Source organism: Pseudophryne corroboree, chromosome 4, assembly GCF_028390025.1.
Source record: "Pseudophryne corroboree isolate aPseCor3 chromosome 4, aPseCor3.hap2, whole genome shotgun sequence".
NCBI lineage: Eukaryota > Metazoa > Chordata > Amphibia > Anura > Myobatrachidae > Pseudophryne > Pseudophryne corroboree.
In genome coordinates, this window is record NC_086447.1 from 574,950,951 (window position 1) to 574,972,619 (window position 21,669).

The following is a 21,669-nucleotide window of genomic DNA, read 5'->3' on the forward strand; positions in this document are numbered from 1 at the left end:
CACCCCCAGTTGCGGGAGAATGTGAAGGAGGAGATGTTGTTGACAGGTCGCGTTCCGCTTGACTTGACAATTTACTCACCAGCAGGTGTTTGAACCCCAGCAGACTTGTGTCTGCCGGAAAGAGAGATCCAAGGTAGGCTTTAAATCTAGGATCGAGCACGGTGGCCAAAATGTAGTGCTCTGATTTCAACAGATTGACCACCCGTGAATCCTTGCTAAGCGAATTAAGGGCTCCATCCACAAGTCCCACATGCCTAGCGGAATCGCTCCGTGTTAGCTCCTCCTTCAATGTCTCCAGGTTCTTCTGCAAAAGCCTGATGAGGGGAATGACCTGACTCAGGCTGGCAGTGTCTGAACTGACTTCACGTGTGGCAAGTTCAAAGGGCATCAGAACCTTGCACAACGTTGAAATCATTCTCCACTGCGCTTGAGACAGGTGCATCCCACCTCCTATATCGTGCTCAATTGTATAGGCTTGAATGGCCTTTTGCTGCTCCTCCAACCTCTGAAGCATATACAGGGTTGAATTCCACCTCGTTACCACTTCTTGCTTCAGATGATGGCAGGGCAGGTTCAGTAGTTTTTGGTGGTGCTCCAGTTTTCTGTACGTGGTGCCTGTACGCCGAAAGTGTCCCGCAATTCTTCTGGCCACCGACAGCATCTCTTGCACGCCCCTGTCGTTTTTAAAAAAATTCTGCACCACCAAATTCAAGGTATGTGCAAAACATGGGACGTGCTGGAATTGGCCCAGATTTAATGCACACACAATATTGCTGGCGTTGTCCGATGCCACAAATCCACAGGAGAGTCCAATTGGGGTAAGCCATTCCGCGATGATCTTCCTCAGTTGCCGTAAGAGGTTTTCAGCTGTGTGCGTATTCTGGAAACCGGTGATACAAAGCGTAGCCTGCCTAGGAAAGAGTTGGCATTTGCGAGATGCTGCTACTGGTGCCGCCGCTGCTGTTCTTGCGGCGGGAGTCCATACATCTACCCAGTGGGCTGTCACAGTCATATAGTCCTGACCCTGCCCTGCTCCACTTGTCCACATGTCCGTGGTTAAGTGGACATTGGGTACAACTGCATTTTTTAGGACACTGGTGAGTGTTTTTCTGACGTCCGTGTACATTCTCGGTATCGCCTGCCTAGAGAAGTGGAACCTAGATGGTATTTGGTAACGGGGGCACACTACCTCAAGAAATTGTCTAGTTCCCTGTGAACTAACGGCGTATACCGGACGCACGTCTAACACCAACATAGTTGTCAAGGCCTCAGTTATCCGCTTTGCAACAGGATGACTGCTGTGATATTTCATCTTCCTCGCAAAGGACTGTTGGACAGTCAATTGCTTGGTGGAAGTAGTAAAAGTGTGCTTACGACTTCCCTTCTGGGATGACCATCGACTCCCAGCAGCAACAACAGCAGCGCCAGCAGCAGTAGGCGTTACACGCAAGGATGCATCGGAGGAATCCCAGGCAGGAGAGGACTCGTCAGAATTGCCAGTGACATTGCCTGCAGGACTATTGGCATTCCTGGGGAAGGAGGAAATTGACACTGAGGGAGTTGGTGGGGTGGTTTGCGTGAGCTTGGTTACAAGAGGAAGGGATTTACTGGTCAGTGGACTGCTTCCGCTGTCACCCAAAGTTTTTGAACTTGTCACTGACTTATTATGAATGCGCTGCAGGTGACGTATAAGGGAGGATGTTCCGAGGTGGTTAACGTCCTTACCCATACTTATTACAGCTTGACAAAGGGAACACACGGCTTGACACCCGTTGTCCGCATTTCTGGTGAAATACTTCCACACCGAAGAGCTGATTTTTTTTGGTATTTTCACCAGGCATGTCAACGGCCATATTCCTACCACGGACAACAGGTGTCTCCCCGGGTGCCTGACTTAAACAAACCACCTCACCATCAGAATCCTCCTGGTCAATTTCCTCCCCAGCGCCAGCAACACCCATATCCTCCTCATCCTGGTGTACTTCAACACTGACATCTTCAATCTGACTATCAGGAACTGGACTGCGGGTGCTCCTTCCATCACTTGCAGGGGGCGTGCAAATGGTGGAAGGCGCATGCTCTTCACGTCCAGTGTTGGGAAGGTCAGGCATCGCAACCGACACAATTGGAGTCGGACTCTCCTTGTGGATTTGGGATTTCGAAGAACGCACAGTTCTTTGCGGTGCTACTGCTTTTGCCAGCTTTAGTCTTTTCATTTTTCTAGCGAGAGGCTGAGTGCTTCCATCCTCATGTGAAGCTGAACCACTAGCCATGAACATAGGCCAGGGCCTCAGCCGTTCCTTGCCACTCCGTGTGGTAAATGGCATATTGGCAAGTTTACGCTTCTCCTCCGACAATTTTATTTTAGGTTTTGGAGTCCTTTTTTTACTGATATTTGGTGTTTTGGATTTGACATGCTCTGTACTATGACATTGGGCATCGGCCTTGGCAGACGACGTTGCTGGCATTTCATCGTCTCGGCCATGACTAGTGGCAGCAGCTTCAGCACGAGGTGGAAGTGGATCTTGATCTTTCCCTAATTTTGGAACCTCAACATTTTTGTTCTCCATATTTTAATAGGCACAACTAAAAGGCACCTCAGGTAAACAATGGAGATGGATGGATTGGATACTAGTATACAATTATGGACGGGCTGCCGAGTGCCGACACAGAGGTAGCCACAGCCGTGAACTACCGCACTGTACTGTGTCTGCTGCTAATATATAGACTGGTTGATAAGGAGATAGTATACTCGTAACTAGTATGTATGTATAAAGAAAGAAAAAAAACCACGGTTAGGTGGTATATACAATTATGGACGGGCTGCCGAGTGCCGACACAGAGGTAGCCACAGCCGTGAACTACCGCACTGTACTGTGTCTGCTGCTAATATATAGACTGGTTGATAAAGAGATAGTATACTCGTAACTAGTATGTATGTATAAAGAAAGAAAAAAAAACCACGGTTAGGTGGTATATACAATTATGGACGGGCTGCCGAGTGCCGACACAGAGGTAGCCACAGCCGTGAACTACCGCACTGTACTGTGTCTGCTGCTAATATATAGACTGGTTGATAAAGAGATAGTATACTCGTAACTAGTATGTATGTATAAAGAAAGAAAAAAAACCACGGTTAGGTGGTATATACAATTATGGACGGGCTGCCGAGTGCCGACACAGAGGTAGCCACAGCCGTGAACTACCGCACTGTACTGTGTCTGCTGCTAATATATAGACTGGTTGATAAAGAGATAGTATACTCGTAACTAGTATGTATGTATAAAGAAAGAAAAAAAAACCACGGTTAGGTGGTATATACAATTATGGACGGGCTGCCGAGTGCCGACACAGAGGTAGCCACAGCCGTGAACTACCGCACTGTACTGTGTCTGCTGCTAATATATAGACTGGTTGATAAAGAGATAGTATACTCGTAACTAGTATGTATGTATAAAGAAAGAAAAAAAAAACACGGTTAGGTGGTATATACAATTATGGACGGGCTGCCGAGTGCCGACACAGAGGTAGCCACAGCCGTGAACTACCGCACTGTACTGTGTCTGCTGCTAATATAGACTGGTTGATAAAGAGATAGTATACTCGTAACTAGTATGTATGTATAAAGAAAGAAAAAAAAACCACGGTTAGGTGGTATATACAATTATGGACGGGCTGCCGAGTGCCGACACAGAGGTAGCCACAGCCGTGAACTACCGCACTGTACTGTGTCTGCTGCTAATATAGACTGGTTGATAAAGAGATAGTATACTCGTAACTAGTATGACTATAAAGAAAGAAAAAAAACCACGGTTAGGTGGTATATACAATTATGGACGGGCTGCCGAGTGCCGACACAGAGGTAGCCACAGCCGTGAACTACCGCACTGTACTGTGTCTGCTGCTAATATATAGACTGGTTGATAAAGAGATAGTATACTCGTAACTAGTATGTATGTATAAAGAAAGAAAAAAAAACCACGGTTAGGTGGTATATACAATTATGGACGGGCTGCCGAGTGCCGACACAGAGGTAGCCACAGCCGTGAACTACCGCACTGTACTGTGTCTGCTGCTAATATATAGACTGGTTGATAAAGAGATAGTATACTCGTAACTAGTATGTATGTATAAAGAAAGAAAAAAAAACCACGGTTAGGTGGTATATACAATTATGGACGGGCTGCCGAGTGCCGACACAGAGGTAGCCACAGCCGTGAACTACCGCACTGTACTGTGTCTGCTGCTAATATATAGACTGGTTGATAAAGAGATAGTATACTCGTAACTAGTATGTATGTATAAAGAAAGAAAAAAAAACCACGGTTAGGTGGTATATACAATTATGGACGGGCTGCCGAGTGCCGACACAGAGGTAGCCACAGCCGTGAACTACCGCACTGTACTGTGTCTGCTGCTAATATAGACTGGTTGATAAAGAGATAGTATACTCGTAACTAGTATGTATGTATAAAGAAAGAAAAAAAAACCACGGTTAGGTGGTATATACAATTATGGACGGGCTGCCGAGTGCCGACACAGAGGTAGCCACAGCCGTGAACTACCGCACTGTACTGTGTCTGCTGCTAATATATAGACTGGTTGATAAAGAGATAGTATACTCGTAACTAGTATGTATGTATGTATAAAGAAAGAAAAAAAAAACCACGGTTAGGTGGTATATACAATTATGGACGGGCTGCCGAGTGCCGACACAGAGGTAGCCACAGCCGTGAACTACCGCACTGTACTGTGTCTGCTGCTAATATATAGACTGGTTGATAAAGAGATAGTATACTCGTAACTAGTATGTATGTATAAAGAAAGAAAAAAAAACCACGGTTAGGTGGTATATACAATTATGGACGGGCTGCCGAGTGCCGACACAGAGGTAGCCACAGCCGTGAACTACCGCACTGTACTGTGCCTGCTGCTAATATAGACTGGTTGATAAAGAGATAGTATACTCGTAACTAGTATGACTATAAAGAAAGAAAAAAAAACCACGGTTAGGTGGTATATACAATTATGGACGGGCTGCCGAGTGCCGACACAGAGGTAGCCACAGCCGTGAACTACCGCACTGTACTGTGTCTGCTGCTAATATAGACTGGTTGATAAAGAGATAGTATACTACTAATATTATATATACTGGTGGTCAGGTCACTGGTCACTAGTCACACTGGCAGTGGCACTCCTGCAGCAAAAGTGTGCACTGTTTAATTTTAATATAATATTATGTACTCCTGGCTCCTGCTATAACCTATAACTGGCACTGCAGTGCTCCCCAGTCTCCCCCACAATTATAAGCTGTGTGAGCTGAGCACAGTCAGATATATATATATACATTGATGCAGCACACTGGGCTGAGCAGTGCACACAGATATGGTATGTGACTGAGTCACTGTGTGTATCGTTTTTTTCAGGCAGAGAACGGATATATTAAATAAAACAAACAACTGCACTGTCTGGTGGTCACTGTGGTCGTCAGTCACTAAACTCTGCACTCTCTTCTACAGTATCACAGCCTCAGGTCAATCTCTCTCTCTCTCTCTCTCAACCCTAATCTAAATGGAGAGGACGCCAGCCACGTCCTCTCCCTATCAATCTCAATGCACGTGTGAAAATGGCGGCGACGCGCGGCTCCTTATATAGAATCCGAGTCTCGCGAGAATCCGACAGCGTCATGATGACGTTCGGGCGCGCTCGGGTTAACCGAGCAAGGCGGGAGGATCCGAGTCTGCTCGGACCCGTGAAAAAAACATGAAGTTCGTGCGGGTTCGGATTCCGAGGAACCGAACCCGCTCATCTCTAATATATGGACCTACAAAAGTTATTGTGGGAATTTACTCTAAGCAAATACAATACTTTCAGAAATCTTCTTAACTAGTAGCCATGCATAGATGTCAACAACAAATCTCAATACCCCATATGCATTTTATTCCAACTACATGACGGGTGATTAGATCAGCACATTTGCGAAGTTAGTGTGAGAAAAAGTTCATATTAATAAACAAATAGTTTGTATCCAGCATATGCCACCCCAATCCCAACTTTCCATTGCTCTTATACATACCCTGTGACGGCGCTGCAGGGTTACACTCTCTCCGCTTACTAACAGCTGCAAACTTCTCCCTTCTCGATCTTGGCAGTTGCAACCACTGTGGGGGGGCATGTGTCCGGCGCACTTTCCGGCTTTCACTGCATACTGTATGTCGGAGACAGGACAGACCTAGGATTATTATATGGCAGACCAATTTCACTGAACAAGAAAGGGGTGAATTGAAGAAGTTGAGATAAACTTGTCGTGAAACATCTGAAAATTATGAAGAAGGTCTGATTAGTTACAGAAAATGTTAAAGCAGGGGCGTTCTAAGAGAGGAGAGGGTGCAGGGTATGTTATGGGTCCTCTCCTCTCTAGTAGCGAGTAGACTCTGGCATTATGCCATAGTCTACTGAGCATGCACAGGTCTCCCGGAGCATAGCGCCTGTGCCTTGTTCCTGGGGACATCTCCAGTGCGCAAATCACTTGGAATGCCTGTGACAGCCATTTTCCAAGTGATTTGTGTCTGCAGTGCAGGGTCTATGCGGCAGGATGGAGGGGAGTATAATATATTTGTGTAGGGTGTGCAGTATGGGTCCCCCTGGATCCAGGGGTCCGTGTGCACTGCACACCTTGCACCCATTATAGAAACGCCCATGCGTTAAAGATACCAAATTGTAATGTCACATTTTGATTGTTGTCAGCCCTGTAAAATCACAATCAAAGGTGTATAGTATACTACCTAATGAAATAACTTGAACCTACACAAACTTTACAGAACAGTATATGATATAATATTTCTTTTAAAACACAACTTTTTCTATAGAGACATTTTACATACACCATTGTACAGCTATGGCAACCCAGTTTGTACCATATTATGCACATTTTTTAATTACACAATGGGGAAAGGGAACATTGACCTCATTTTGACCTGCTAGGGATGTTAGTTGAGGACACACAAGTGGTTAGCCATAATGTAACATAGGAATATTCTACATTTCTCTAACGTCCTAGAGGATGCTGGGGACTCCGTAAGGACCATGAGGAATAGACTGGCTCCGCAGGAGATAGGGCACTTTAAGAAAGCTTTGGACTCTGGGTGTGCACTGGCTCCTCCCTCTATGCCCCTCCTCCAGACCTCAGTTTTACACTGTGCCCAGAGCAAGATGGGTGCACTGCAGAGAGCTCTCCAGAGTTCTCTGCCTTGAAGCATTTTTGTTTGTTCACAGGGAGCACTGCTGGCAACAGGCTCCCTGCATTGTGGGACTGAGGAGAGAGGGGCAGACCTTCTTGTCAAAGATAGGCTCTGCTTCCTCGGCTACTGGACACCATTAGCTCCAGAGGGGGTGAACGCAGGTTCTTACTGGGCGTCCACCCCCGGAGCCGCGCCGCCGTTCTCCTCACAGAGCTGAAGTACAGAAGACAGAAGTCGTCAGGCGGCAGAAGCCTTCAGCTTCACTGAGGTAACGCACAGCACTGCAGCTGTGCGTCATTGCTCCCATACACCTCACATACTCCGGTCACTGTAAGGGTGCAGGGCGCAGGGGGGGGCGCCCTGGGCGGCAATATAAACCTCTGCATGGCATAAAGAATATATACATGTACAGGTGGGCTCTGTACATCAACAAAAAAATGAAACCTAACCTCACTCGCAAGAGTGGGTCTACCTCGCGCTTGTCAGGGCTGATTCTCCTAAGCAGCTGTAAAAATTGGACCATCACTCCAAACTAAACAAAACCACACAGTTGTACTCAAAGTACCAAAACAGTGCTGAATGAATAATTAAATAATTAAATATGCAGACAGGTGGAAAGGATCAATCAATATTTAATATTTAATAAAGTCTCGTTTAAAAAATATTTTGTGCACATAGAGAGCATCATAAGAACAAGTTAAAACATGACTGACTTTAACAAAGCCGTCCAAATATCCTGGATGATAATGTCCCAAGATCCAAAATGTAGGTTCTTACGCGTTTCGCTGGCTTCCAGGGGCAGCTTTATCAATATCATCCAGGATATTTGGACGGTGGACCTTTTAAACAACTTGGGACCCTCTCTAACGACCCATCTGCTGCTAAACGGAGGACCTATCTTTCCCTCAACTGGTGTGCTGTTATCTCCATTTGCTGAGACATCACCATGGAATCTGGCACTGGTTCCTCCAGGATTGGTAATTATCAACAGAGAGACTCACTTCTGTTTGGCCCAGAATACTTAGGTCCACCAACCACTGGCTTACTCAATCATTTGTGTCCCACACAAGATCCCCTGGCTTTATTAAAGTCAGTCATGTTTTAACTTGTTCTTATGATGCTCTCTATGTGCACAAAATATTTTTTAAACGAGACTTTATTAAATATTGATTGATCCTTTCCACCTGTCTGCATATTTAATTATTCATTCAGCGCTGTTTTGGTACTTGGAGTACACCTGTGGGGCTCTGTACATGTATATAAAGGAGCCCCTGCCATATTTCACTAAGTTTGAGCGGGACAGAAGCCCGCCGCCGAGTGGGCGGGGCTTCTCCCTCAGCACTCACCAGCGCCATTTTCTCTCCACAGCACTGCTGAGAGGAAGCTCCCCGGACTCTCCCCTGCTTACACACGGTAAAAGGGTGCTTAAAAGAGAGGGGGGGGGGGGGCACATAATTGGCGGTTTACATATTATACAGTGCTGCTGGGGAAAAACTATTTGTGTTGGTCTCCAGGGTTATTGCGCTGGGGTGTGTGCTGGCTTACTCTCTCTCTGTCTCTCCAAAGAGCCTTGACAGGGATACTGTCTTCAGGAAAGGGGTTCCCTCTGTGTGTGTGTGAAGTGTGTCGGTACGCTTGTGTCGACATGTTTGACGAGGAAGGCTTGCTTAATGTGGAGGGGGAGTGCTTGAATGTCAGGTCGCCGTCAGCAACGCCGACACCGGAATGGGTGGATATGCTGAATGTCTTGAATGCAAATGTCAATCTATTGCATAAAAGATTAGACAAGGCAAAAGCTAGGGATCAGTCAGGTAGCCAGTCCATGCCTGTCCCTGGGGCGCCAGGTCCTTCGGGGTTTCAGAAGCGCACCATATCCCAGATCGATGACACAGATACCGACACAGATACTGACTCTAGTGTCGACTATGAAGATGCAAAATTACAGCCAAAGGTGGCTAAGGGTATACGGTACATGATTATGGCCATTAAAGAGGTTTTGCATATTACTGAGGAACCCCCTGTCCCTGACACGAGGGTACACATGTATAAAGGGAAAAAGCCTGAAGTCACTTTCCCATCCTCATTTAAATTAAGTGACTTGTGCGAAAAGGCTTGGGTATCTCCGGATAGGAGACCACAAGTTCCCAAAAGGATTCTCATGGCGTATCCTTTTCCAAAAACTGATAGGATACGCTGGGAACCTTCACCAAAAGTTGACAAGGCGCTGACACGTTTGTCCAAAAAGGTGGCACTGCCTTCTCAGGATACGGCTTCCCTCAAGGAACCTGCTGATCGCAGGCAGGAAATTACCTTAAAGCACATTTACAATCATTCCGGTACTTTTGCTCGACCGGCTATGGCGTCGGCCTGGGTTTGTAGTGCGGTTGTAGCATGGGCAGATTCCTTATCTACGGAAATTGACACCTTAGATAGGGACGCCATTCAAATGACCATAGAGCATATCAGAGATGCTGCCTTGTATATGAGGGATGCTCAGAGAGACATTTGTTTATTAAGCTCCAGAATAAATGCTATGTCTATTTCTGCTAGGCGGCTCTTGTGGACCCGACAGTGGACGGGAGATGCCGATTCAAAGCGGCATATGGAGTCCTTGCCTTACAAGGGGGTGGAGTTGTTTGGAGACGGCCTCTCGGATTTTGTCTCTACGGCTACGGCTGGTAAGTCAAATTTCTTACCTTATGTCCCCCCGCAGCATACAAAAAAGGCACCTCATTATCAAATGCAGTCCTTTCGTTCCAATAAAAACAAGAAGGTACGTGGATCATCCTTTGTTGCCAGAGGGAAAGGCAGGGGAAAAAAGCTGCACACAGCTAGTACCCAAGAGCAGAAGTCCTCCCCCGCGTCGGCAAAGTCCACCGCATGACGCTGGGGCTTTCCGGGGGGAGGCAGATGTGGTGGGGGCTCGTCTTCGATTTTTCAGCCACGTCTGGGTTCACTCGCAGGTGGATCCCTGGGCATTAGAGATTGTTTCCCAGGGATACAGGCTGGAATTCGAAGACTTGCCTCCTCGCCGATTTTTCAAATCGGCTCTGCCGACTTCCCCGTCAGAGAGAGAGCTAGTGTTGACAGCAATCCAAAAATTGTATACTCAACAGGTGATTGTCACAGTTCCTCATCTCCAGCAAGGAGAGGGATATTACTCAACCCTGTTTGTGGTCCCGAAACTGGACGGTTCGGTCAGACCCATTTTAAACCTGAAATCTCTGAACCTGTACTTGAAGAGGTTCAAGTTCAAAATGGAATCACTCAGGGCGGTCATCGCCAGCCTGCAGGGGGGGGATTGGATGGTCTCCCTGGACATAAAGGATGCTTACCTTCATGTTCCGATATTCCCCCCGCATCAGGCGTTCCTGAGATTTGCAGTGCAGGACTGTCCCTACCAATTTCAGACGTTGCCGTTTGGGCTTTCCACGGCCCCGAGAATTTTCAACAAGGTAATGGCGGAAATGATGGTGCTCCTGCGCAGGCAGGGGGTCACAATTATCCCATACTTGGACGATCTCCTCATAAAGGCGAGATCTCGGGAGAGGTTGCTGGACAGCGTGTCTCTGTCCATGAAGACGTTGCAGTTAAACGGCTGGATTCTCAATATACCGAAGTCCCAGCTAGTCCCTACAACGCGTCTGACCTTTTTGGGGCTGATTCTAGACAGAGACCAGAAAAAGGTTTTTCTTCCGATCGAAAAGGTTCAGGAACTCATAGCCATGGTCAGGAACCTATTAAAACCAAAATAGGTTTCAGTGCATCATTGCACGCGGGTCCTGAGGAAGATGGTGGCTTCCTACGAGGCCATCCCGTTCGGCAGGTTCCATGCGAGGACCTTTCAATGGGACCTTTTGGACAAGTGGCATTTACAAATGCATCAAAAGATCACACTGTCTCCCAGGACCAGGGTATCTCTCCTGTGGTGGCTGAACAGTGCTCACCTACTAGAAGGTCGCAGGTTCGGCATTCAGGACTGGGTCCTGTTGACCGCGGACGCAAGCCTCCGAGGCTGGGGAGCAGTGACACTGGGAAGAAATTTCCAAGGTCTCTGGTCAAGCCTAGAGTCTTGTCTCCACATCAACGTCCTGGAGTTGAGGGCCATATACAACGCCCTGCGTCAAGCGGAGGAATTGCTTCGGAGAAAACCGGTTCTGATTCAGTCAGACAATGTCACGGCAGTGGCTCATATAAACCGCCAAGGCGGAACAAGGAGCAGAATGGCCATGGCAGAAGCGACCAGGATTCTACGCTGGGCGGAAGGCCATGTAAGCGCGCTGTCAGCGGTGTTCATCCTGGGAGGCGGACTTCCTCAGCAGGCACGACCTGCATTCAGGAGAGTGGAGACTTCATCAAGAAGTCTTCGCACAGATCACGGATCGGTGGGGACTGCCTCAAATTGACATGATGGCATCCCGTCTCAACAAAAAGCTAAAGCGGTATTGCGCCAGGTCAAGGGACCCTCAGGCGGTAGCGGTAGACGCTCTGGTGACACCTTGGGTGTTCAGATCGGTCTATGTGTTTCCTCCTCTTCCTCTCATACCCAAGGTGTTGAGAATAATACGAAGACGCAGGGTCAGAACAATACTCATTGTTCCAGATTGGCCACGGAGGACTTGGTATCCGGAGCTGCAAGAGTTGCTCGCAGGGGATCCGTGGCCTCTTCCTCTAAGGCAGGACATGCTGCGGCAGGGGCCCTGTCTGTTCCAAGACTTACAGCGGCTGCGTTTGACGGCATGGCGGTTGAACACCGGATCCTAGCGGAAAAAGGGATTCCGGAGGAGGTCCTTCCTACCCTGATCAAGGCTAGGAAAGATGTGACATTAAAACATTATCACCGTATATGGCGGAAATATGTTTCTTGGTGTGAGGCCAGAGCTGCTCCTACGGAGGAGTTCCATTTGGGCCGTCTACTCCACTTCCTTCAAACAGGAGTGACGTTGGGCCTAAAATTAGGGTCCATAAAGGTCCAGATTTCGGCCTTATCCATTTTCTTTCAAAGAGGATTGGCTTCTATCCCTGAAGTACAGACGTTTGTGAAGGGAGTGCAGCCTATTCAGCCTCCTTTTGTGCCTCCGGTGGTGCCTTGGGATCTTAACGTGGTGTTACGGTTCCTCAAGTCACCTTGGTTTGAACCACTCAAAACTGTGGAGTTGAAATACCTCACGTGAAAAGTGGTCATGTTGTTGGCGTTAGCTTCGGCAAGACGTGTTTCCGAATTGGCGGCTTTATCACATAAAAGCCCATACTTGGTTTTTCACGTGGATAGGGCAGAGTTGAGGACTCGCCCTCACTTTCTGCCAAAAGTGGTCTCATCTTTTCAAGTGAACCAACCTATTGTCGTGCCTGTGGCTACACGGGACTTGGAGGATTCCGAGTCCCTGGATGTAGTCAGGGCTTTGAAGATTTATGTGACCAGAACGTCTAGAATCAGGAAGACTGAAGCTTTGTTCGTTCTGTTTGGCGCTCCTGCTTCAAAGCAGACTATTGCTCGCTGGATCTGTAACACGATTCAGCAGGCGCATTCTACGGCAGGATTGCCGTTACCGAAATCGGTTAAGGCCCACTCCACTAGGAAAGTGGGCTCTTCTTGTGCGGCTGCGCGAGGGGTCTCGGCATTACAGTTGTGTCGAGCAGCTACTTGGTCGGGGACAAACACCTTTGCAAAGTTCTATAAGTTTGATACCCTGGCTGAGGAGGACCTCCTGTTTGCTCAATCGGTGCTGCAGAGTCATCCGCACTCTCCCGCCCGTTTGGGAGCTTTGGTATAATCCCCATGGTCCTTACGGAGTCCCCAGCATCCTGTAGGACGTTAGAGAAAATAAGATTTTACTTACCGGTAAATCTATTTCTCGTAGTCCGTAGAGGATGCTGGGCGCCCGTCCCAAGTGCGGACTTCTTCTGCAATACTTGTATATAGTTATTGCTTACATAAGGGTTATGTTATAGTTTTCGGTGGTACCGTGGCTATGTTGTTGTTCATACTGTTAACTGGGTAAGTTTATCACAAGTTATACGGTGTGATTGGTGTGGCTGGTATGAATCTCGCCCTTAGATTTACAAAAATCCTTCCTCGTACTGTCCATCTCCTCTGGGCACAGTTTCCCTAACTGAGGTCTGGAGGAGGGGCATAGAGGGAGGAGCCAGTGCACACCCAGAGTCCAAAGCTTTCTTAAAGTGCCCTATCTCCTGCGGAGCCCGTCTATTCCCCATGGTCCTTACGGAGTCCCCAGCATCCTCTACGGACTACGAGAAATAGATTTACCGGTAAGTAAAATCTTATTTTTACGAATGACAATCTGGTAAGAGAGTATTTTCATTTTGTAAACCTTTACCATCACACAGATAAAACTAAGGCATTTTGGAATCCCAATATATACAAAGTTGGTTAGTTTAGTGTGTGAAATTATGTTTTTGGGTTTTACTTTTTTTATTTAAATTCTTATGTTTTTAATTTTAGTGGTGTTTACTGTAGAATTTATAGGTTGACTTTAATTGGGTTGAAAAATGTTGTGGCAGCATATTGTACAGCTAATGTACCTTACAGCAAGCCAATTAATACTATTACACGTATGCAACCTAGTCTCCAAAAAATCTGTTATTTAGAAGGTTCCCAAAGTAAGACAGTAAAAAAACAATCTGTTGAGGCTTCTTACTAATAACCCTTTTACACCGCCAGCATATAACACAGGTTATTGCACATGAACGTGCATAACCCGTGTTGCTGTGCGGTGTAAAAGGGTCGAGTTGGAATAATCCTGGTCGAGTAACCCGGTATTCCAACTCGGGTAGTTTGCAGGGTTGAACTCGGGCTCAACCCGGCTAACTGTGCTGTGTAAACAGTGAATGTACGGGCGGCGCTTGGAGATCATGTGATCTCCAAGCGCCGCCCCCACAGCGTCACTGCTGACGTCGCCAATCCAGCAATATGCCGGGTTGAATTCAGCGGTGGGAAAGGGGCCTTTTACACCGCAGTATGCGGTGTAAAAGAGGTATAATAATGTCACACTCAGGAATGATCACTAAGTACCCCATCCACTTGTTCCAATCAATGTGGAGAGCACGCTGTCTACAAATTTAGCAGATTGAGAAAATAATCAAAATATTTAAGTGTGTAGACTTACTCTTTGTGGGGTATACACTAGAATGACACATTGACCGGTTGACCGATGTAACAATTTTGGTAAGCATACACAATTAACCGCACAATATGTCTTCCAAGAAGAACCACTTTTGATGTCATTTGCAATGGTTTCTACAGCCAACATAACTTGGTCATTTGGTCATGTGTGCACACTATAAGATATGAACGATCAATTGCATCAGCAGTGTCACACGGCCAATGTGATACAGGTTGAGTATCCCATATCCATATATTCCGAAATACGGAATATTCCGAAATACGGACTTTTTTGAGTGAGAGTGAGATAGTGAAATCTTTGTTTTTTGATGGCTCAGTGTACACAAACTTTGTTTAATACACAAAGTTATTAATAATATTGTATTAAATGACCTTCAGGCTGTGTATACAAGGTGTATATGAAACATAAATGAATTGTGTGTATGTACACACACTTGGTTTAATGCACAAAGTTATAAAAAATATTGGCAAAAATTACCTTCAGGCTGTGTGTATAAGGTGTATATGAAACATAAATGCATTCTGTGCTTAGATTTAGGTCCCATCACCATGAAATCTCATTTTGGTATCTAATTATTCCAAAATACGGAAAAATCCGTTATCCAAAATACCTCTGGTCCCAAGCATTTTGGATAAGGGATACTCAACCTGTATAACTGCGAAATACGTCATTCACAGATATATTGTGTGTACACAAGTGCTGATTGGTTCTATAATATATAGTTCATTAACTGTACGAATTATATATTGTATAGTGTGTACCCAGTAAAAACATATTTGTATCTAGATTTTCTTTTGTTTTTGGTCAGTTGAAGATGAAAGTAGTGAAATCTCTATTTCAGTGCTTTTTACTGCATGAAGAAATGGACCATAAATGTTGTCCAAAGGATCAACCAGAGATGACTGAAGAGATGAAAAGTTGGATGGACAAGGCTTTTCAAATGGTATGAGCATTGACACAAGATTTTTATAAATCCGAACATTGTGCAGGTTTTTCCAGTTAACAGGCCAATATGGCTTCATCTAACTCTTTCCTAGCCATAATCCGCATCCAGGTTTTACCTTAAATTGTCATTGACTCATGTAAAGTACATAATGCACTGTAGCTCACAGACCTATACATGAAAATATGTATTACTGATGCAAATACTTTTTATGGTGTCTTTCCATGCAGGGGGTCATACTGGTCTATACCAATACCATGTTACAGCTTTTCTTCTCAGCAATGCTCCAGCAATGAACTGTACATTTGCAGTTTTGTGAATGGGAATTGGGTGGCCAAGAACCATTAGGTGCAGTTCTTGACCACTTCACTGCAACCAGAGTGGAGAGGTGTAGAAAAAATAGTTCTTCCTATGGCGCTGCACAATGAAGCAGCACGAGATGGTACAAAGATGTCACCCAAACCTAAAAATACATATACAAAGAAAAAGGTACAATCTCACTTGCACTCCAAATTGTCCAACAATATAGCTGATCCTTAGTGTAATGATTGCACAATGGAGTCAAATGGTACGTTATCCAAAGATGATCACATAAAAAGAAATAAACATATAATAGTGTAATACTGTATATGGACACCGTTCCATCCACTATGTTTGTAGGAAAGAGATGAATATGAGAATAGTCCCAATCCAGTTAAAAAAAATCTTCTTACCTTCCATTGACACCCAAAGTGGTGGTAGATGTGAAACTTGAGTAAAGTTCTTACATGTATGCTTACTTGTGACAGAAGGATGCGAAGCACATAAAGGTTTTTTTAGGCCTCTGATAGGTTCTCACTGGGTATAAGTGGAGGCTGATGTCTCTCATCACATAAGTATGAAGCCAGAAAAGGACCGTATTAAAACAAAACTATTTATTCAAATAGCAAAGCAATAAAAATGGGACAAAAACAACCTTAGCACACGGCCTAATTGAGACCTGATCGTAGATGTGCTAAATTTACGATCAGCTTCCCTGACATGCGGGGGGGACACCCAGCACAGGCGGCCAAACGCCACTGCCAGCCCGCCCCCTCCCGCCCAGCGAATGCCTTTTAATCAGACAGAGGCGATCGCAGGACTGAGACGACACCGATCAGGTCTGAATTAGGCAGCATATACTGTAGATGTTAAATGTAATCCATTGGAAGATGTAACTCGGGTATCGGTATACAGTGGGATCGGAAATACGGTTTTAGGTTGTCATCCCAGTATCAAAACACTGGTCTCTTAAGGCGTCAGAGCCGCTTCCCCGCTGCAGGACCACCGTCCTGAGAGGTTGTTGGTACCGCAGGGCATTGCGCCTTAGTGAACGCAATAGCAGCACGCCGCACACCCCTAACATAGCCTGAAGGTGAGATGAGTGGTGAGTACAAACCCGGGGCCCCTTCTTGTTGCGGCGCAATCGCAGGGCTGGCATACGGAACCCTCCCTGGGGGGAGCCGCTATAGCCCCCCTGTGTACACTGGCAGCGGTGGTGAAAACTAGCATTTATGTGATCTTTTACACTAAATAGGAGACATTGCCAGTATAAATAACTACATAGCTCTGGCGCCATTACAGGGGGCGGAGCTTCCTCAGAGCTGGACCAGCGGCATCTTGGCGCCTTCCTCTGCTTACAGCTTCAGCAGCAAGGACACACAGCTCCTCCAAACACTCAATGATACTCAGGAAACTGGTACAGGGGTGTAAATAAGGGGGAGAGCCACTATTGTACATGATTAGTGTCCTGAAAAGGAAAATAACTCGGTGTTTCACTGTGGTATATATACAGCTTGCAGACTCACTGAGCCTGACAAGCTTGGGTGTGCTATTCCTCTCTCATTATATGTCTCCTCCCCACATACAGTAAGGCAGGCTTGCTATTGTAATACTTGTCTGTGTGTGTGACTGTTGTGTACTGTAAACATGGTCAAACACCAATTATGAAGTTTATGTCACACCAGATTCTCTCCCTCTACGGCTGGTTCCCTATCATGTGAATAATGCAGTCAGTCCTCCCAGGTTAGTGAGGAGGCTTGGGGGGGAGGGTCAGGAGCCTTCCTTGCTCGGTGCCATAAAAACTATGATGGCAGATATGTCATCCCAGCTCCCTACTAATAATCAGAAGGCACAACAGATGCAGCAGGCTGTCGCAGACCTAGCTGCAAAGGCAGGTGATAAACAACCCCCCCTCCCTAGTTCAGGGCCACATAAACATGGGCTTCCTGATTTACGCTCAGATTCTGAGGAAGAGGTACAAGAGGAGGGGGAGGAATTAGATCCTACTACGGAGGATTCAATTTCTGCACAGGGTATTGAGCCCCTCATACTGGCTATCAGGGATGTGTTAAAAATCCCTTTAGAAGACGATGCAGCACCGCAGTCGTTTTTCTTAGCACAGAGAAAACTCAGTGTCACTTTCCCTTATTCTCCGGAACTAGATGACATGTTTAAGCAAGCCTGGAAAAATCCTGATAAAAAATATCCGGTGAAAAAAAGGTTTTTGCACACTTTCTCATTTGCCCCAGAAGGTAGGAAGAACCTCAGCCGTGGACGTATTAGTCTCCCGCCTATCTAAAAAGGTGCTACTGCCAGCTCCGGGCTCCTTTACGTTAAAAGACCCTGGGGATAGAAAAATAGAGACTACACTAAAGTCAATTTACACAGCCGCTGTCGTATCACAAAGACTTGTGCTTTGCTGGATGACACATGCCTTTCATACATGGGCGACTCAAATTCAAGAAGGTCTTTGGGGGGGGGGATATGCCCCTGGTTACTACAGTGACCCTCATAAGACACTGCACACGTCCTGTGTGATTTTCTCAAGGAAATAGGCGCTCTTAATGCTAGGACTACTGCCATGGCAGTGTCGGCACGCAGAGCCCTGAGGCTAGGTCAGTGGATAGCAGACGCAGATTCCAAGTGCAGTGTGGAGTCTCTTCCCTTCTCGTGAGTGGTTATTCATGGTTGAGTTGGATACGTGGATTTCTAAGGTTTTATGTGGGGAAATCCACGTTTCTCCCGTCTGGGGCCCTGCCGGCTAGACGTTCCTACCTGGAGCCGTCTACCCAGTCCTTTTGGACTACCAGATTTAGGCCTAGGGCCAGTGGTGCCTCCAATGCAACGAGAGGCACCAGAGGTTAGTCAAGAAAACCAGCAGCCGCAGGTTTTCAGGAACAGAGCACCAGTTCAGCTTCCACTAAGGCCTCAGCGTGACGGTGCCCACCCACCCACCGCAAGAGGATCTCGAGGTGGGAGCTCGACTGCGTCACTTCAGCCGCATCTGGGAAAGCTTCTGCCAGGATGCCTGGGTAAAGGACCTAATTTCTCAGGGCTACAAGCTGGAGTTCGACAATGCTCCTCTCCAACGGTTTTTCAAATCGAGCTTACCCGTTTTGGAGGCTACACGAGTTACGCTGCAACAGGCCATCATAAAGTTGGTCCAGTCCCAAGTCATTGTTCCAGTGCCACTACAATAACATAGAATTTGACGGCAGATAAGAACCACTTGGCACATCTGGTCAGGGAAAGGGTTACTACAACCTGTTCGTGGTACTGAAACCGGATGGTTCAGTAAGGCCCATTCTGGATCTAAAATCCTTCAACCCTTACCTAAATGTTTTCAAGTTCAAGATGGAGTCCTTGCCAGCAGTGATTGCGGGTCTGGAAGAACGGGAGTTCATGGTCTCGATGGATATAAAGGACGCCTATCTGCATGTCCCGATTTGGCCGCCTCACCAGGCTTACCTGCAGTTTGCCCTGCTGAACAATCACTACCAGTTCCAGGTGCTACCCTTCGGCCTGTCCACAGCTCCGAGGGTTTTCACGAAGGTGATGGCGGACATGATGATCCGGGTCCAGGGGGTCAATATTGTCCCTTACCTGGACGATCTCCTGATAAAAGCGAGATCTAGGGAGCTTTTATTGCTCCATATAGACCACCCTATTCAGCTTCTGTCACACCATGGGTGGATCCTCAATTTACAGAAGTCCCACCTGGAGCCTACTCAGCGGCTCCTGTTCCTGGGAATGTTTCTGGATACGGTTGCTCAGAAGGTGTTCCTCCCAGAGGACAAAGCAAGAACACTCCAGGAGATGGTCCGAATGGTTCCACGGCCTACTCTGATATCCATCTATCTTTTTATAAGATTGTTGGGGAAAATGGTAGCCTCATACGAGGCGATCCAGTACGGAAGGTTCCATGCCAGAACCTTTCATTTGGATCTCCTGAGCAAGTGGTCCGGCTCACATCTTCAGATGCACCGGATAATACGGCTGTCACCTCGGGCCAGGATTTCCCTCCTGTGGTGGCTACAGTCCTCAAACCTACTGGAAGGTTGAAGTTTCGGGTTCCAGGATTGGATCCTCCTCACGACAGATGCAAGTTTGAGAGGATGGGTAGCTGTCACCCACGGGGCTTAGTTCCAGGGTAGGTGGTCAGCCCACGAAGCCCTGCTTCCTATCAACATTCTGGAACTGCGGGCGATCTACAATGCTCTGCTTCAGGCCTCTCTTCTGCTCAGAGATCATGCGATCCAGGTTCAGTCGGACAATGCCACGGCGGTGGCTTACATAACTTGACAAGGAGGGACAAAAAGCAGAGCCTGCATGCGAGAAGTGTCAAAGTTTCCCTCTGGGCAGAAAGAAATGCAAGAGCAATATCCACAATCTTCATTCCGGGAGTGGACAACTGGGAAGCGGACTTTCTGAGTCATCTCAATCTCCACCCGGGAGAGTGAGGTCTCCACCAACAGGTGGTTCAGCAGATCATCGACCTGTGGGGCTGCCCACAAATAGACATGATGGCTTCTCAACTCCACATGAAGCTTCACTGGAATTGCTCACGAACCAGGGACCCTCAGGCGAGGACAATAGATGCACTAACGTCGCCTTGGCCTTACCGGCTGGTCTACCTGTTTCCCCCGATTCCATTGCTCCCAAGGGTGCTAAAGCGAATCAGGAATCAAAGAGTCCAGGCATTTCTGATTGCCCCGGATTGGCCTCGGAGGGCGTGGTACATGGATCTTCTGGAAATGTCCGTCGAAGACCCTTGGCCTCTGCCAGTGAGAAGAGATCTTCAACAAGGACCATTCGTCTACCCGGACTTACGGCGACTTCGTTTGACGGCATGGAGGTTGAGCGGAACATCCTAGCTCACAAAGGCCTTTCCAAAAAGGTTATTGCTACCATAGTTCAGGCCAGGAAGCCTGTGACGTCAAAACACTATCATATCTGGAGGCGATATGTCTCTTGGTGTGAGGAACACACGTATCCATCTGCAGAGTTCCACTGGGGATGTTTCTTTCGTTTCCTGCAGGCTGGTGTGGATAAGGGCTTATGTCTGGGTTCTATCAAAGTCCAGATTTCAGCTTTTTTCTTCCAGAAGAAATTGGCAGTGTTGCCTGAAGTTCAGACCTTCTTGCAAGGGGTACTTCACATGCAACCTACTTTTGTGCCACCCATGGCACCCTGGGATTTGATTGTAGTGTTGGATTTTCTACAGTCCTCCTGGTTTGAACCTCTGATGACGGTAGAAGACAAGTACCTCACGTGGAAGATGGTGATGTTACTGGCCCTGGCTTCTGCTAGACATGTTTCAGAATTGGGGGCCCTAACGTGTAAAAGTCCTTGCTTGGTCTTTTACGAGGACAGAGTGGAGGTCAGGACTAAGCAGCAGTTCCTGCCGAAGGTTGTCTTGCATTTCACTTGAATCAACCAACTGTTGTCCCGGCAGGTTCTGGCACTTCTTCTCCTCCGGAGTCATTGGTTGCTGTACGAGCCTTCAAGATTTATATCAAAAGAACGGCTCGGATAAGAAAGACGGATTCCTTGTTTGCGTTCTATGATGCGCAGAAAAAGGGTTGCCATGCTTCTAAGCAGTCCATTGCTCGTTGACTATACAACAAGCCTGTGTGTCGGCAGCCTTAACTGTTCCACAGTCTTTGAAGGCCCACTCTACAAGATCTGTGGGGCCTTCCTGGGTGGCTGCCCGTGGAGTCTCGGCCTTGCAACTATGGCAAGCTGTTACCTGGTCGGGGAAGAACACAATCGTGAAGTTCTAAAGGTTTGATACCCTGGCCAAAGAGGATACCCAGTTCAGGCAGGCGGTGCTGCAGACTTCTCCGCACTTTCCCGCCCGTTCTGGAAGCTTTGGGACATCCCCATCGTATTAAGTGAACCCCAGTATCCCTTATGGATGTTAGAGAAAATAGGATTTTGATACCTACCAGTAAATCCTTTTCTCGTAGTCCACAAGGGATACTGGGCGCCTGCCTCAGTGCGTTGACGAGTCTGCAGGTTTTTCTTTTAAAAAAGTTTA

The 21,669-nt window shown here is 46.9% G+C and overlaps 1 protein-coding gene across 4 annotated transcripts in view; it reads left to right on the plus strand.

Moving 5' to 3' along the window:
- ADAT2 (adenosine deaminase tRNA specific 2) overlaps positions 1–21,669 on the plus strand; it is a 118,773-nt gene that overhangs the window by 17,596 nt on the left and 79,508 nt on the right. For all 4 annotated transcript variants that reach the window (XM_063917484.1, XM_063917483.1, XM_063917481.1 and 1 more), the window contains exon 2: positions 15,228–15,329. In XM_063917484.1, the coding sequence (XP_063773554.1) occupies positions 15,249–15,329 (81 nt within the window). In that variant the 5' untranslated portion in view covers positions 15,228–15,248. The remainder of the gene's footprint in view (positions 1–15,227; positions 15,330–21,669) is intronic.